The sequence below is a fragment of the Bos grunniens genome, chromosome 10 (genome assembly GCF_055505025.1).
Source record: "Bos grunniens cultivar Pamir isolate PY7600 chromosome 10, Bosgru_T2T1.0, whole genome shotgun sequence".
Classification (NCBI taxonomy): Eukaryota; Metazoa; Chordata; class Mammalia; order Artiodactyla; family Bovidae; genus Bos; species Bos grunniens.
This window is the reverse complement of record NC_141174.1, coordinates 88,707,736-88,724,436: the sequence shown is the minus strand read 5'-3', so window position 1 is coordinate 88,724,436 and position 16,701 is coordinate 88,707,736. Positions and strand designations below refer to the sequence as shown.

Here is a 16,701-nt window from a genome sequence, read left to right as displayed (position 1 = left end):
TTGATTCATAGAGGCTGTGGTAATAATAGGTTCCATAATTGTAGACAGGACCGGGAAAAGTCCTTCTGAGAGAAAGTAAGATGTGAACAAACAAAAAAGCCTAGAAGTAGGTGATATTAGGAATTCGTTAAACTGGTGTTCCCAACATTGCGTGTATTCAGATGGTTATTAGGATGATTCAGGTGATACACAGATTAAACTACCTATTTTTTAATGCATTATGCATATATGTATTTATTTTGTAAGAAATGCTTTATGTTTAAAATTTTTTTGGTCACACCGCACAGCTTGTGGGATCTTAGTTCCCCAACCAGGGAATGAACCTGGGCCCTCGGCAATGAGAGCATGGAGCCCTTACCACTGGACTCCCGGGGATTCCTGATTTTATATATTTGTTTCATTATTATTATTATTTAAAATTTGTATTTATTTTTGGCTGTGCATGCTTTTCTCTAGTTGTGGTGCATGGACTTGCAGTAGCTTCTCTTATTGGGAGCCACAGGCTCCCAATACATGGGCTCTAGGATACATGGGCTCAGCAGTTGCACCTCCCAGGCTCTGGAGCACAGGCTGGGTAGTTGTGGTACATGGATTTAGTTGCTCTGTGGCATGTGGAATCTTCCCGGACGAGGAATCGAACCTGTCTCTTGCATTGGCAGGTAGATTCTTTACTACTGAGACACCAGGGAAGCCCCTATCATTATATATATTTATATTTAAATTTGGCTGACCCAGTTTTTAGTTGTGGCATATGAAATCTCAGTTGTGGGATGTGGGACCTAGTTCCCTGACCAGGGATCAAACCTAGGCCCTCTGCATTGGGAGCGTGGCGTCTTGGCCACTGAACCACCAGGGAAGTCCCTTTATGTATTTATTTTAAAGTCATAAATTTAACTAGCACATTTGTGACTCCATGGCTATTACTGCTTGTGACAAGGCTAAATAAAAGTGGTGAACTGATTTTTAAAATTAAGTAAATAAACGTCAGTAAGGAGTCTACACTGTTCAGATGTTCTCTCACACTCTCAAGTCTGTGTAACAGCAAGTCACACTGGTTCTATCTTCAGATATGTCCAGGATCTGACCTCTTCTCCCCATGCCAGCATGGCCTCTCCTGGGCCATGGTCTCCCAACCAGGCTGCAATCTCTGCCCTGCCATCTGTTCTCCATGTAACTAGGGGGAGCCAGTCAAACAGAAGGCAGATCATGGCCTTCCTCACAGAACCTCCAGGGGCTCCCAGCTCACAGGACAAGCCAAAGACCCACCAATGGCCCAGGTACCCTATAATCTGCATCCCCCCACCCCCCACAGTATTTGTCTCATCTCATTACCTCTTTGGTGGTCCTGGGATATGCAAGGCACGCTCCCACCTCAGGACCTTCACATTTGCTGTTTTCTGAGCAACATTCATCTCCCAGATAGTGTCAGACAGTGTCACCATCAAGACCTTGCTCGAATGTTACCTTCCCAGAGAAGTATCCCCTGACCACTTTCTCTGAACCACATCCACTTTCTCCTGGCATTTGTCTCTTCTTATTTTTAACACTGGCACATTTATCTTCCAAGATGCTGGATACGATTATTTTGTTTATGGCCTATCTGTCCTCCCACTGGACTCCTTGAGCTCAGGAATTTTTGTGTTTTGCTTACTGCAGTATCCCCAGCACCAGGAACATGGCCTGGCACCCAGTAGGAACTAGATGAGTATGTGTCATGTGGGTGAATACATGCCTGTGTGCATTCTTCAAGACAGAAAGGGTCTGCAGCATTCGTCAAAGTCTCAGAAGGGTTATCCATCCCCAAAGGGTACCCATGCTCTCCCACTTGGGACCACGTTGACCAACGAGATTTAACCTTCTAAAGGGGCAGATGATACCACTTAGCCAGTTGTTGTTGGGCCTATAGTTGTTTTCCTGAGAATTAATAAGGGAAGCCTTGATTTATCCATTAGTTTTCTGTGAAGTGGGCTAGGATGACTCAGTCTCCCTGCCAGTCCATCTCACCATAGCAAGAGGCAGCCAGACTCTGTCTCTGACACCTCTGTTCATAAGCAGTAGCCTCTAGAGCCTGGCTCTTCCCACCACCAAGTTCTGCCTTGTATTCTTTTTGCTGTTTCATGCCTTGTGAATTCCTAGCTAATTTGGAAACATCCGGGCTTCCCAGGTGGCACTAGTGGTAAAGAACCCGCTTGCCAATGCACAAGACATAAAAGTTGCAGGTTCGATCCCTGGGTTGGGAAGATCCCCTGGAGGAGGCATGACAACCCACTCCAGTATTCTTGCCTGGAGCATCCCTTGGACAGAGGAGCCTGGTGGGCTATGGTCTGTAGGGTCGCAAAGAGTCAGACACAACAGAAGTGACTTAGCATGCAGAGGCATGGAAACATCCCAAAGGCAAAAGACCGTGTTTCCTTTTTTAGGGCCAGATACTAAGAAGAAGCACACTCAACTCAAGCAGCCCTGGGTTCAAGTCCCATTTCTGTCACTTGTTGGTTGTGTGACCAAAGACAAATTACTTAACCTCTCTGTCTGCTTTAAAAATGATTTTGTAAGAACAGGAACAAAATCTGGGGGGATTTGATGAGATAGTGTAAATAAGTGTTTGGTCCAGATGATCATGAGCATGGAGCTTGGTAAAGCAAGGGGTTTTAAACCAAGCATGTCACAGATATAAAATGCCCACTATGTGACAGGTGTTATGCTAAGGACTGGGGAGAAGAAATGGGGTAAGTGCTGTCCTGTGTGAATTAGCTTCTCTGATGGTACAGACAGAGTGAGAGTAAGAGTGAAGCCGTTCAGTTGTGTCCGACTCTTTGTGACCCCCTGGCCTACCAGGCTCCTCCATCCATGGAATTTTCCAAGCAAAAGTACTGGAGTGGGTTGCCATTTCCTTCTCCAGGGGATCTTCCCGACCCAGCAATTGAACCTGGGTCTTCCACATTGCAGGCAGATGCTTTACCATCTGAGCCACCAGGGAAGCCCGATGGTACAGACAGAGGGGCATCAAATGGCCTGTTTCTGACTCGCCCAGTGGGGCTGTGGGTGGCCTGTGCCTGACAGTTTCCCCATCTCTAACCATGTGGCACTTACATTCCAGAGACAGAGGAGAATTGTCATCAGGTTGTATGAGTTTATTAACTGTGAGAAAACACAGGGTACTTTGGGGGAATATTAGAACAACAGGGAAGGAGCAGATTTGAATCTGAGGGGTCAGAGTTACTTCTTTGTGAGTAACTTTGTGAGTAACCTGACTGTGGAAACCTGAGGAGCGGCAGCTAGGACCCTACATTTCTCCCCTCCCGCACCCCCAGGAAATTTGAGCTTGTTCTCCAGAGGGGCGGTTTAGAAATGTGTCCTTAGGCTGCTGGAGAAGACTCTTGAGAAAGCAAGATCAAACCAGTCAATCCTAAAGGAAATCAACCCTGAAGATTCATTGGGAGGACTGATGCTGAAGCTCCAATACTTTGGCCACCTGACGGGAGGAGCTGGCTCACTGAAGAAGACCTTGATGCTGGGAAAGCTCGAAGGCAAAAGGAGAAGGGGGTGACAGAGGACAAGATAGTTAGATAGCTTCACCAACTCAATGGACATGAATTTGAGCAAATTCTGGAGACAAGTGGAGGACAGAGGAGCCTGGTGTGCTGCAACAGTCCACGGGGTCACAGAGTTGGACACGACTTAGCAACTGAACCACCACCACCTAAGGCTGAAGCTCGGAGGCCCTGACCTCTGGGCACTGCCACATGCAGCCTCTAGTGGTCACAACGCAGGCAGGCGCAGGCCAGGCTGGACGGGCCCTGGAAATCCAAGGACAAGGGCACTGACTGTCACCATCCTTCCCTTCCTGATGTTATCGCTATGGAGATGTGGTCTTCCTGGAATGAGGCATGACTCTGGGACCTCATGTCACTGAACTTTGGTTACCATCTGTTGCACGATTTCTATTCCCATCTTACAGTTGAGAAGCCCAAGGCTTATAGAGCCGAGGGAGGTTAAGCAGGATCAGTACTGAACTCAGGCCTGGCACACTCCAGTTTCCGTGCTCTTTAGGTGTCATCTAGCTGGCACCTGAAGGCACCCCACCCCCAATGCCTCATCTCTGGGTGAGCAGAAGGCAAACTCTGTCCAAATTACTGCCCAGGGAAGAAGGCAGCCCACCCCAGGGAGGTTACTGCTTCAGTCTTTCCTTTGTCTGAGGCCCCAAACACAGACCTGACATCCCTCAGGGTGCTCCCCCAGGAACCCTTCAGAAAGGAATGTCCTGGTACCTCAGGGAGGAATTGGGGAATGGAGGGGGAAGGAGACATGGTTTGACTCCAGGGGTAGGTGTTGAGCATTTGTGGAAGCCCTGAGGGGTAATCTGTCTGCTTGCTGTCCTTTCCCTTCAGCTTCCAGTCACATACATCCCTTCCCCCAAACTGGCTGGGTTGAAATCCAGCCTCTGCCACTAAATACGAGCTTGTACAAGTTACTTTAGGTCTTTGTGCCTCAGTGTCCTTAACTATAAGTTAATGGTTAATAACTATGCCTACCCCCAAAGTGTTGTTAAATGCAGTCTGGGGCCTTACCCCACAATGCTTTGATTCAGCAGGCCACAGTGTGAAAAGCACTGTCCTCAAGGATATGCTCTGGCAATACAGACCCACATCACTTCCTTGCTGTTAGGGTGAGCACACATACCGGCTGATGCTTCTGTGGTAGCATTTTAGCACTTTGAAGACTATCTTCATGTCAATGATTAATTCCTGCTCTTCAGTTTACTTACCTGTGAAATGGAGGTAATAGTATCTACCAGGGCTGTTGTGAGAATGACTAAAATCTCTGTAATGCTTGAAACATGGCCTTGCCCACAGTAAGCGCAAGCTATTGTTGTAATCCACAGTCAAACCAGGATACCCTGATAAAACACTTTACATTAAATTTCTCCTATTTTAAGACGCACTAGTTTCCCCAGGGGCCAGAAGTGACTGAAAAGAGGCCTCAAGGTCCGTTGTCCTCTGTGTTGCTTACACTGGTGTTTTGTTCACTTGTGAAAATTCACTGTTTGCTTGCGATTTGTACACTTTACATGCACTTATCTCACTGGGGCTTCATGGTCCCGTGCAGAACGCAGGACAGGCATCATCATCTCCGTTTTTCAAACCAGAAAATGAGGCCAAGACAGCTATTCTGCCTTGGCTAACGCAGAAGGGGATGCGGGTGAGGAAGCTTCTAAGCCCAGCCCTCCATTCGCCAGAGTAACCGCCTCTCCCAGAGGGCGCAGACTGAACAGTCCAGGTAAAGCTCAGTAAAGGCTGAGCCCGTCCAGCAAACACTGCCCTTCCCCCAGCGCACACTTAAGTCGGGGCGGCCCCGGGGACTTGCACAGCGGCTGCCTCACAAGGCCAGCCCCACACGTGGGAACCCCTGAGCGAGACCCGCGCGCCGGCGCCCCCTTCGCCCCCGCGGGGGAATAGCGCCCAGCCCCGGGCCAATGAGAGTAGCGGAATTTATTTCATTCAGTGCGGGGCCGGGCTCCTGCCCGGAAAGGGGCGGGACGCCACGCCGGGGGCGGTGCCGCCGCGCGCCCGGGAGAGGGCGGTGCCCGCCCCGTGGCCGGGCCAATCGGCGCCGCGCCCGGAGAGGGAGGGGGGACCAGGCCTTTTTTCCCTCCGCGCGGGGCCAATCCCGACTTTACAAGCTTGAACTTTTGCCACCCTCGGACGAGAGAGCGCGCCCGAGGAGGTACCCCGCCGCGCCGGCTCCAGGGGCAAGAGCGGCCTTAACCCTTCCCGCGCCAGGCGGTCCGCTGCTGCCACCGCGCCCCCACCAGCTTGCCCAGGATCAGAAGGGATCTGGGCCCCCAACTCACCCCCATTTCCATGGTGAAACGTCGCTGGGGAAATCACGAGCCCTACCCACATCCCTCTTTGTGGTGCAGAGAATAAACTGGGGAAGGAAAGGGGGTGGAGGAGTCACCCAGCCTCGAGGGGGCCCGGACGGCTGGCGGCCCGCCTAGCTCTGAGGGAAAGACTTGGCGACCGAGAGGAGCCCGAGAGAAGACGTTCCCAGCCTCCACCCCACCCTCCGTAATTCCCTACCTCGAGCAAGCCTAGAGTCCCTCTGCGTGAGGTATCCCACGCCCCCCGGCTGGCCCAGCAGACTACCCCCGACTTTGAGCAGGGGGTGTGGAAACCTCGCGCTACCACGTTAGATCCCACCACCCCAACAAATCAGCCGCCCCCTACTGCCAAAAAACGTAAACCAGGAAAGCACACACGCACACCCATTTTTATTAGCCTTCCCTGGGATGGGGGTTTGTACCAATTCTAAAGTGCAACGTGCGTTTGAAGTTTGTGCACAAGCCAAGGAGAGGCAAAGCGCCCCGTTTGCGTCCGAGTCTCAGTGGGTCCACCAAACTCTCGCACAGCCAGCCTGCCTGTGGTTTGTGCAACCGTGTGTGTGAGTGTGTGTGCGCGCGCGCTCGCATCCGTGCCCGCGGCGCACGCGAGCCAGAGAGCCGGCCGTGGGCGCTGTCAGGCCCTGGGCGGGGGAGGGGGGTGGTGCTGGGGCAAGCGTGGGGCGGGGGCCGGGGCTCGGCCCGCCCCGGGAGCCGGCCCCTTGGAGCCTCGGGCCCTGCAATGGGACGTGTTCTCCTTTAAGAGTTAAGAAACTTGAAACCTTGTTTGCGCAACAATCAGCGCCGCGGAGCCGCCAAAGTGTCTAGACTGGCATATGATGGGAGGCAGCCAATGACTCCGCGGCGCTCCTCCGGGGGCCCTCAGTGTGCGTTTGAGGAGAACAAAAAAGAGAGAGAGAGAGCCGAGTCGGGGAGCGAGCGAGGGAGTCGAGCCGAGAGAAAGAGCCGCCGGGCGCTGCCTCGCCAGACCTCGCCGGGACCGCGGGGCCACCGGGAGGCACTTTTTGTGGAGGGGGAGGGGGGCGACCTCTGCAGCCACAGCGTCCTGGGCGTCCGAGTGGAGCGTGGGGCGGGCTATGACCTCTGCCTCGGTGGATTGCATTTTAATTAAGGATTCCCAGCAGCTCTTTGGGATTTTTACAGTTTCCACTCATGTGTTGACACCGCGTTCAGGAGAAATTCGCTCCAAGTGCATCTAGCGCCTGGGACCTGAGACAGAGTTGGCCTTTCGTGCATGCAATTCCAGGGATTTTGGTTTTGTTTGGGGTTCTTTTTCTTTCTTTCCTTTTTTTTTTTTTCTTTTCTTTTTGCAGGGAGTAAGAAGGAAGCCGAGGCTATCATCAACAAGCCTGCCTTTCGGATCCTGCAGGAAAAACCCATGTAGTGAAGCGCTTGGGTTTTAAAGGCAGGGCTTTCCAGACACATTTGGGGAGTTCAGCTCCAGCGCTTTGTGCTCATGGACCAACCGCGCAACTTTTGAAGGCTCGCCGGCCCATGCGGGGTCTTTCTGGCGGCGCGCCGCCTGCAGTCCCTCTAAAGCGCCGGGGCTGGAGTTGCTGAGCCTCCTGGCCGCCGGGGTCCATGTAGCCGCGGGCCGGGCGCGGACTGCGGATCGGCGTGCGCGCGTTCCACGCCGTCCAGCCCCGGCGAGCTCCCTCATGTTGCAGCCCTGCGGTGCCCCTTCGACGACAGGCTGTGCGCGGTTTGCACGGCGCCCGGCGGCAGAGCTTCATGTGGGGCTGCGGCCCGCGCAGCCGGCGCCTCGCTGAGGAAACGGACCCCCGGTAACCGGAGACCGCCTCCCCCCCCTCCCCCGGCGCCAAAGGATATCGTATGTTCAGGTCCAAACGCTCGGGGCTGGTGCGGCGACTTTGGCGAAGTCGTGTGGTCCCCGACCGGGAGGAAGGCGGCGGCAGCGGCGGCGGCGGTGGCGACGAGGATGGGAGCGTGGGCAGCCGAGCTGAGCCGGCCGCGCGGGCACGAGAAGGCGGAGGCTGCGGCCGCCCCGAGGTCCGCCCGGTAGCCCTGCGGCGGCCCCGGGACGCGGTGGGACAGCGAGGCGCCCAAGGCGCTGGGAGACGCCGGCGCTCAGGGGGCCCCCCGAGGCCCATGTCCGAGCCGGGGGCCGGCTCTGGAGGCTCCTCGCTGGACGTGGGGGAGCCGGGAGGCCAGGGCTGGCTGCCCGAAAGTGACTGCGAGACAGTGACCTGCTGTCTCTTCTCGGAGCGGGACGCCGCCGGAGCTCCCCGAGAAGCCGGCGAACCCCTGGTCGGGGCGGCCCAGGAGCCAGAGGGCGGCGGGCGGAGTCGCGAAGCCCGCTCGCGGCTGCTGCTGCTGGAGCAGGAACTCAAGACGGTCACGTACTCGCTGCTGAAGCGGCTGAAGGAGCGCTCGCTGGACACGCTGCTGGAGGCGGTGGAGTCCCGCGGCGGCGTGCCGGGCGGCTGCGTGCTGGTGCCGCGCGCCGACCTCCGCCTGGGCGGCCAGCCCGCGCCGCCGCAGCTGCTGCTCGGACGCCTCTTCCGCTGGCCCGACCTGCAGCACGCCGTGGAGCTCAAGCCCCTGTGCGGCTGCCACAGCTTCGCCGCCGCCGCCGACGGCCCCACAGTGTGCTGCAACCCCTACCACTTCAGCCGGCTCTGCGGGCCAGGTGAGCACGCCGCGCCCGGCGGGTCCTCGCGGTTCCCCTCCAGCCACCTTCCGTGGCCTTCTCTCTCCCCTTGACACTCGGGAGGGAGGACGAAGCTGCGGGTGTTCCCCTGGGTGCCCCGGGGCGTGGGAGTTCCCAGTGGAGGCGCCTCACCCTGGCAGCAAAACCGGGTAGTGGGTATGTGGGCGCATACATCAAATGGCAACTTCATCTAAGGCTTCAGCAAACTCATACGGGCGCGCTGCCGTCCATCGGGTCGCGAAGAGTCGGACACGACTCGGCGACTAAACAAACTCAGAAAGGTGCACGTTGCACTTTTCTCTGTGCAGCTTCAGGGACTTAAGGCAGACCCCAACTTTGTAGACAGTGGGAGAGAAGGGCAGGTCTAGGAGAGGCCAAAGACACCCCCCCCCCACCCCCCAATTCATTTACCCCTAGTCCGAGCCGCGGCCTGAGGCATTGTGTGCATAATGCCTATACCTGTGGTATACTTTGTTGGATCCAAGTAGATGCAAGTTGTAAATTCTGGTGTAGACCGTTCATGGCTGGAGTCAAAGGTGTTCGTAAATTGTCCCACTTGTTCCTGTCTATACTTTGGAGCAAAGCTTTTGCAGGGTAGCCTTTCTCAGAGTGAAGACCACCGTCTTCTTCAGATTGTTGCCAGCATCCCTTGGGTGTCAAATACCAGGGCCTTCTGTCATCATCATTCTCAATTCTGTGTCCAGCTTTTCTAGAGAATCAGGAGTCCTGGAGGTGTGTAGGTAGGGAAGGAAGCAGGCTATTTTAGTACCTTTGAGAACCGCTCCCCTTCTTTGTTCTGTTCCTGGGATTTTCTGTACACGTGATCTACCCAGTCCTGCTTACCTGAGCAGGCTCTGGATGCTGGAGCAGAGGGGAGGACAGATGGAGACTCCTGCATCCTCACCCCCTTCCCCTTGCACTACAGGGATCACACATTTTAGCCTGTAGCATCGTCTGGGTGTATGCATCTTAGGTGGCATGGAGGGGCGTTTGGGGTAGGGGGGAGAGGGGTGTTCTGCAGGGGTGTTGGGTCTGGGCAGGCCCTGAGTTCTTCCAGTCTGGCCCTTCTGGGGAGAGACAACACCCAGCCTGGGGGCATTTAACAGGGTCGGATCACACAGGTCTCCTGACTCCCGTTGTGGAAGGGAAGGGCGGGGTTGGAAGCACCGCTGTGTCCCAGGTGTCTTGTTTTTGTCTGGGGTGGTGGCTGGAGGGGAAGGACGGTGCTTCAGCAGTTGTTCCTGAAGACAGAGCCCTGAAGGGGGCTGGGGAGAGGCAGCGCTGATCTGATTGCCTGCTCCCCGTGCGGTCATTCGGATTGTCAGGGGCTTGGTCAGTCCCTTATCTGTGGCCCACTGCGGGCCTTTTGTGTTCCTTGTTCCTCTGACTGCTTCCCCTGGAAGTGGATTTTCCCACTCTTCCTCTCTGACTCCTCCCTGCCTCTGAGGAGTAGGACCTAATTGTGGTTGCCCTGTTCCTGGTCCCTTTTTTTCCAGTGGGAAAGAATATGTGGGGTTCCCTCTGCTCTTTCAGAAGGCCCCGCTGGGCATTTTCTTTCTCACCATGTCAGTCTGCTAGGGGATATTTGTTGAGCACTTACTCTGTGCCAGGGACCACGCTGGGTGATGTAGTGGGGAGAGTGGAAATATGAGTAGGATCCATGCCCTCAAGAAACAGAATCTTTGGGTAGGGGTCGGAGGAGAGACGGGACAGAGATGGGGGAAGTAGGGCCAGGCCGGGCGTCTGGGGTGTGCGTGTAACAGGAGCACCTCTAGGAGCCTTGCAGGATGGGTGGTAAAGGGAGATGAGTGTTGAAGGGGAGGAGGAGGGGGCCTGCTGAGAGTTAAAGTACCAAGCAAGTTCAAGTGCGTGGGTGGGAAGAGATGGGATGAAGAGATTGGAGACAGGCAGGACCCACCCTGCCCATACTTTTTGGATAAGTCAACTTGGGTCTTGGTTTGAATCTGGTGAACTTGAGCAGTTTTAAGTTAAAGGGCAAACTGCAGTGGAATGGTTCTGACCCACAGACCTGGTCCTAGGCTCTGTCCTGCCAGTATGACAACTTGACCTTGGAGGGGGAGTAATCTCCCCTCTCTGTCTACCTGTGGGTCAATGGGGTTGGCTTTAGAAAATTCTCAACATCAAGTTCCAGACTCAGCATTGGCACTTGACTCCTCTCCTTGTCCCAGAAGGAGGCGCTGTTGCAGGAGCTGTGCCTGTTCTCCGCTTCTTCACTAGCTCAGCGCTGCACCCGGCCCACCCCCCCACCCCCATTCAAGCCACTCCAGGGGCATTTGAGAGCACTGGTGGTCTGGGAAGAGTGTCCTATAGGCACCAGATTGACCCTTTTGCTTCATCCTCTGCCTGATGGCTTAGGCCACCAGGACTGAGAACTGGGGGTCTGGCGGGGGGTGGGGCGCGGGGGGGCGGTACCGTGCTCTTTGCTGCCCACCCCACCCCCGCCTCCTGGCCGCCAGCCTGACTCCCTGAGCTGGGCGGGTGCATAGCTGGAGCTCAGCCGTGCGCGTCCTGATAAGGAGACTGCTCCTTCCAGGCCCCTGGGGGAGAGGGCTGGGGCACCGGCGCAGGCAGACAGACTGACAGATCTACACACACAGCAGACACACAGAGAGTAGGCTGGAATACACAGCAGGCCAACTGAGGGACACCCACCCGCACCTCACTGCCCCCTAGCACAGGGATCCCTAGTGACAGGCGGTCCCTCTCTGGGCAGTGTGGCTCCCTGCTGCTCAGAGCAAGCGCTGTCCATCCTTCAGCTTGCTTTGGGGCATTGGGACCAGTTTTCCTTGGGCCTCTTTTCTCATCTGTAAAGCCAGGGGGCGAACAGCATCCCTAAGGTCCGATGGGCGGATTCCAGGTTACACAGACCTGCCCTCTCCCTCATGCTTGTCTCAGAAAGTGGGGTCCCCCATACCTAGCTCTGCCCTGGGCTTCCTGCTCCCATGGGACTCAAGCCCTGGCTTTCCCTCGTTCTGGTGTATCTTTCTGTCCCAGGAAAAGCCAGTTCACTGAGCTTGGTGCCTATGTGGACGGAAATGTGGAGAAATACTTTAATCACAGTTCTAACCTGTGTTTATAGAGCTCCTTTCTCCCGAAAGTATCCATTAACTTTGGAATAAATCTCCTGCTCTTTGCTTCACCACTTTTTTTTTTCTGTAATTATATTCAGTAAATTACTATTATCCAAATTGCGCCAGGGAAAGAGACAGAGTTAGGGAGAGAACTTCTGAACAACTGGAGGAGGCCGCCTAGGAAAACACAGGGTTCCCAGGCCAGGACTATAGGAATTAGAATGGGCTAGAAAGTTTTCCTTTTATTTGGCCTGGCATTATCCCTTTGAAATGAGATCAATTTCAAGTTGGGCTTCCAAGCCCCCGCCCCGCCCCTCTGGCGGCCCCTCGGCCTGCCCGCCCTGCTCCTCAGAGCTCCTCCTTGGAGGTGAGGAAGGGGTGATAATGTGCAGTTTGCCTCTTGCTGGCGCCAGCCGGCCGCGCTGTTTATCTGGCTGCCGGGGGAATCTGGGCAATTAGGCTCCGCCGGCCTTAAAGCGCCAAGAGCTTCTTTTCGGCATCTCCCACCCCAGGGCTTGGGGTTGATCCCTCAGGTTCTGGGGGTGGAGGGGACAGGCACCCGAGAGGCCACTCCTCCGGAGGGTGAAAACTGGGAGGCCAAGGGAGGCACGTGAACCTTTCCTAAGAAGATGCTAGGCTGCACAGACGGGGTGGAAGGTAACGTCTCCAGCTGAAACCTTACCAGGCAGTGGGAGAGGCTGTGAACTCTTCTGGCTTTGCAATTAGGGTCTAGATCCCAAAGGCTCAGTACCCCCTGGGGGCTAACCAGAGGCTCGTCTGGGCTGAGCTGAGCTGACCTGAACTGGGCTGAGTGTTAGCCTTCTGATACACTCGGCCCCTGGCTGACTGCTCTCACTTCTGAAGGAAGTTGGAGGAGATTCCTGAAGTTAATGTCTGAGGCTGGCTGTCTGCAGAGGCTGGAGTTTCTGATCTCTTTCTCTCTCTCCTCTCCCCCACTTCCTCCGTCCCTCCCTTCCTCCCTTCCTCCTGCCCATGATCATTTCTTTCCAAGGGGCCTGTAGAGCCCTAAGAGCGCTCCCCTTAAAGTTTAGAGCACAGAAGTTATTATTAGGAAATCAGCACAAATTTTCTAAGTACTAAGGTAGCTTCTAAGAGGGGAGTGTGGACAGAGGGCCTGGAGGCACCTTACACTTCCTCTTCGAACCTTCTGTCCCACCTGAGTTCCCAGCATGGATCTGGGAGGGTCGATGTGTTGGAGGTGCCAGTGAGAGATTTGTGTATAGCAGCATTTGTTCCCTAAGAGCCAAAAAGTGGAAACAACCTAATGTCTGTTGGCTCACAGATGGATAAACAAATTGTGGTATAGCCATCTAGTGGAATAGTATTCAGCCATAAATAAGAATGAAGTATGAGAGGACAACATGGTTGAGCCTGGAAATCAGTATGTTAAATGAAGGAAGCCAGATACAAAAGTCCTCATGTTATAGGAAGCCTTTGGTGTGAAATATCCAGAATAGGCAAACCCATGAGAATAAAAAGTAGATTTGTGGTTGCCTGAGGTTTAGGGATTGGGAGGAATGAATGACTGCGAATGGGGCAGGGTTTCTTTTGGGGTGATGAAAATGTTCTGTAATTAGGTGGTGGTATTGGTCTTATAACTCTGAATGTACTAAGAACCACTGAATTGTATATTTTAAAAGAGTGGATCTTAGGGTATGTGAATGATAACTGTTTTGTTTTTTTTTTAAGTAGCTTAGTGTTGGTCCGAAACTGGCCTCCGCCTTTGTTTAGTTGAAATAGAATAACGTCGGCCTTCCTGTGTGGCCTTGGATGGGCCCTTTACCTGCTTCTACCCCACTTGCCCCATCAGTTAAGAAGTTGAGTTGGGGGGAACCTCTGATATTCTAAATCCCGGTGTCTTGGGGGTGCAGTCTCTTTTTTTACTTGCCTAGGATGGAAGTTAGTGAGGTGCTTCCAGTCTCTGTGCAGATGGTTTTGCTAGAACGGAGGAGGATGGGGTGCCGGTAAAGTCCCTCCTGATAGCTTTGCAATTCCCAGGTCTGTGGACTTGCTTTCTGCCTCACCCATGTGTTAGATGCCCCCAGCCCAGGTGTGTCTGTGGGTGGTATCGTAACTCAAGGCCTAAGTGGCTTCCGTGAGGGGGATCTTCTTGAGTCCCTCTTCCCCTTTCCAGGTCCCAGGTTACAGCCACTGGAAGAGATGCTGGGGTTGATTACAGTGGCTTGACTCCAGCCAGCACAGCCCATTGCTGCCAGATTTCACTTTTGGGGACAGATCTGGGGGCAGATGTCCAGACTTCCTGACCACGTGCAGCCTGGGCCTCAGCCAATCAGGTGTTTGCAAGAGGAACCCTGACACAGGAGTCGGAGGCCTCCTGATAAGTTAGTGGGGAGTGGTGGGAAGGGCATGAGGCTGGGGGTCAGGAAACCTGGCCTCTGGTTCTGCCTCTGCACCAGCTCCCTGTCAGACTCTGAGGGAGTCACTTCTATTCAGGCCTCAGCCTTCTCCTCTGTACAATGGAGCACTGGCTTCAGTTCTCTTTCCCCATGGGTCTCTAGCCCTTCCTGTGTTTTGCTTCTTGTTCTGAGAGTCTAGTCCTCACTTGAGTCTGGTCTTTAGCTCTTCCAAGGTTGGTGGATAAGGGGGCTCCTACTGAAGGAAGCAGTTCCCCTCCCTGAGCCTTGTGTGAGGTCTCCCTTGGGTGACCCTTTGGGCCCTGTACATCCTCTTTCTCCCTCCAGCTTTACCATTAACCTTATCACTGTTGTCTTTGTCCACATTATCCTGAATGCTTTCTGTGCATGGGATGTACCAGACCCAGCTGGGATGAAGGAGTGGAAGACTGAGTGCTGCTTTTTTTTTTTTTTAACATGGACCATTTTAAATCTTTTATGAATTTGTTACACTATTGTTTCTCTCTTGTGTTTTGGTTTTTTGGCCATGAGGCATGTGGGATCTTGGCTACCCAACCAAGAACTGACCCTATGCCCCCCTGCATTGGAAGGCAAAGTCTTAACTACTGGACTGCCAAGGAAGTCCCAACAGGGTACTTCTTGATTGCCTGTCTCATTGGGGTGTAGAGTAGAGGCAGGCCTGGGCTCTGATCCCAGCTCCACCATGATTGTCTGGGGAGGCACTGGAAAAGTCAGTTTTCTCATCTGTGAAATGGGGATGATAATGGTCATCTTTATTTTTGAGAAAGGATGAAATGAAAGTAGGTACCCAATGAGCATGATTAACCACTCTGTACCTAAGGTCCAAAGGAATGAAATACAGTGAATGAAACGGAAAGGCCCCAGCACAGACAGAGACACAGGGTAGGCATTCAGCGAATGTTTGCTTCGCTCCCAGTGGCTAATCCATGATTCAGTTTCCTTCTCCCCAATCCAGTCCACAAAAGATTCCCTGTTTCTGGACTTTGTTGAAGTCATTTCTAGCTGGAAAAGCCGGGTTGGGGAAGAGGTGAAGCTGCCTGCTCCTACAACTAATTGTGCCTTATTATAATTGCGAAAAACACTTATTACCCCTGTGTCATTCCTGATACCTGCCTAATAATAGTTATTACCGCTTTACTACCACTGAGAGTTTGTTTTAGTTTGCGATTTGATGGTGTTTAGTTTCATTTACAGAAAATGAAGGGTCATTTCATTCATGCAAATTGTTACTTAGTTTAGCAAATTGTTACTTCCCAGAAAGCAAGAGGCTAAAGAATTCTTCTGAAGACAAAGTATATGTTTTTAAGGACAAGTATTTTAGGCAAATGAAAGGAAACCCAAAGAAAAATGCCATAGACAATAAGGAATCACACAGGGCCTGAGGTGGGCAGCCATGGAGGCTGTGCTTTGCCCCTTCTCTTTACGGAGGGGGAGACTGAGGCCGAGAGCTAGCGGTGACTGGGGTATGGTCTCCCATCTGGGGAGCTGGGTTTGGCTTTTTGGGTCCTAGCCAGTCGTGCCCGCCTCGCCCTGAAGGACGTTTGCTCTCGTGTAGCTTGTTTGTAAGTGAGCTTCCGTGTCTCTGTGGGCCTCTGCACTCACCCAGTTTTGGCTAGAGTTACCACACTTAGCAAAGGAAACACAGAATGCCCAGTTAAATTTGAGTTTCAGGTAAACAACACGTACTATTTTAGCATAAGTATGTCCCAGATATTGCAGGGGGCATACTTATACTAAAAGTGTATGCCATGTGTATCCAAAATTCAGATTTAACTGAGCAGCCTAGCTCTGATTTTACCTGTACCCGTGTTTCTCTCATTATAATAATAATAGCTGCTGTTTGTCTAGATATTTTTCCGCAGTTCCAAGAACTGTCTTGAGCATTTTACGTACTTTATTTGCTTTTGTCCTCCTGGCAGACCTGGGGAGTCTCTCTGATTACTTTCCCCATTTTAGAGCTGAGGAAACAGGCTCAGAGAGGGCAGGTGGCTTGCCAGCTGTCGCACAGCCAACGGTGACAGAGTGGGGACCGAGCCCAGGTTTGTGGCCTAAGACTGTGGCTTTCCCTGTGCTGCTCCATGGGCTTTGGGCAGCAGAGGTGCTGATTTCCTGGGGGCTGGGTTTATTATTTGAGGAAATCAAATCATCAAAAACATGTAGAACTCCTCTGTGTGGGCTTTCTCCTCCCAGCAGTGACGCATTGACTCCTGTCTTCCAGAATCACCGCCACCGCCCTACTCTCGGCTGTCTCCTCGCGACGAGTACAAGCCACTGGGTAAGTGTGTCCTCCTTCCGACCCTTGGGGAGGTGTGTCCATCCCAGGCTCCCCTGCCTCAGTGGCGGAGAGCCCGAGAGAGCAAGGGGAGGAAGGGATCCCCAGCCTGGTTGCCTTTGAAATGGGGTGGGTGAAGTTTTACAAACACTCCCAGTTGGGCCAGAGCCGACCCAGCCTCTGCAGCGGGCTATTTACATCTAGAAATTCCTCGCTCATCATTAACCTCTCTGTGACCTTTAAACATGAGCCTGTGGGAGATGAATGGGTTTTGACTTCAGCATCTCATTGGAGGTGGCTTAGGGTTTCTGTCTCTTTTCCTCTCCTTCCCTCCCAGCCTTAGGTGGTTC

The 16,701-nt window shown here is 53.5% G+C and overlaps 1 protein-coding gene across 23 annotated transcripts in view; it reads left to right on the top strand.

The window, feature by feature from the left end:
* Positions 1-6,542: 6,542 nt before the first annotated feature.
* The window catches only part of SMAD6 (SMAD family member 6), a 232,618-nt gene continuing 222,459 nt past the window's right edge, over positions 6,543-16,701 (top strand). For 8 of the 23 annotated variants that reach the window (XR_015135381.1, XR_015135380.1, XR_015135378.1 and 5 more), the window contains exons 1-2: positions 6,543-8,549; positions 16,298-16,354. Coding sequence is in view for 7 of the 23 variants with exons in the window: in XM_086322862.1 (XP_086178988.1) it covers positions 7,733-8,549; positions 16,298-16,354 (874 nt within the window). In the remaining 16 variants the exon portion in view is untranslated. Of the gene's footprint in view, positions 8,550-12,157; positions 12,320-16,297; positions 16,355-16,701 lie in introns of those variants that run through there. The other 15 variants (XR_015135386.1, XR_015135385.1, XR_015135384.1 and 12 more) reach the window with 12 other exon arrangements.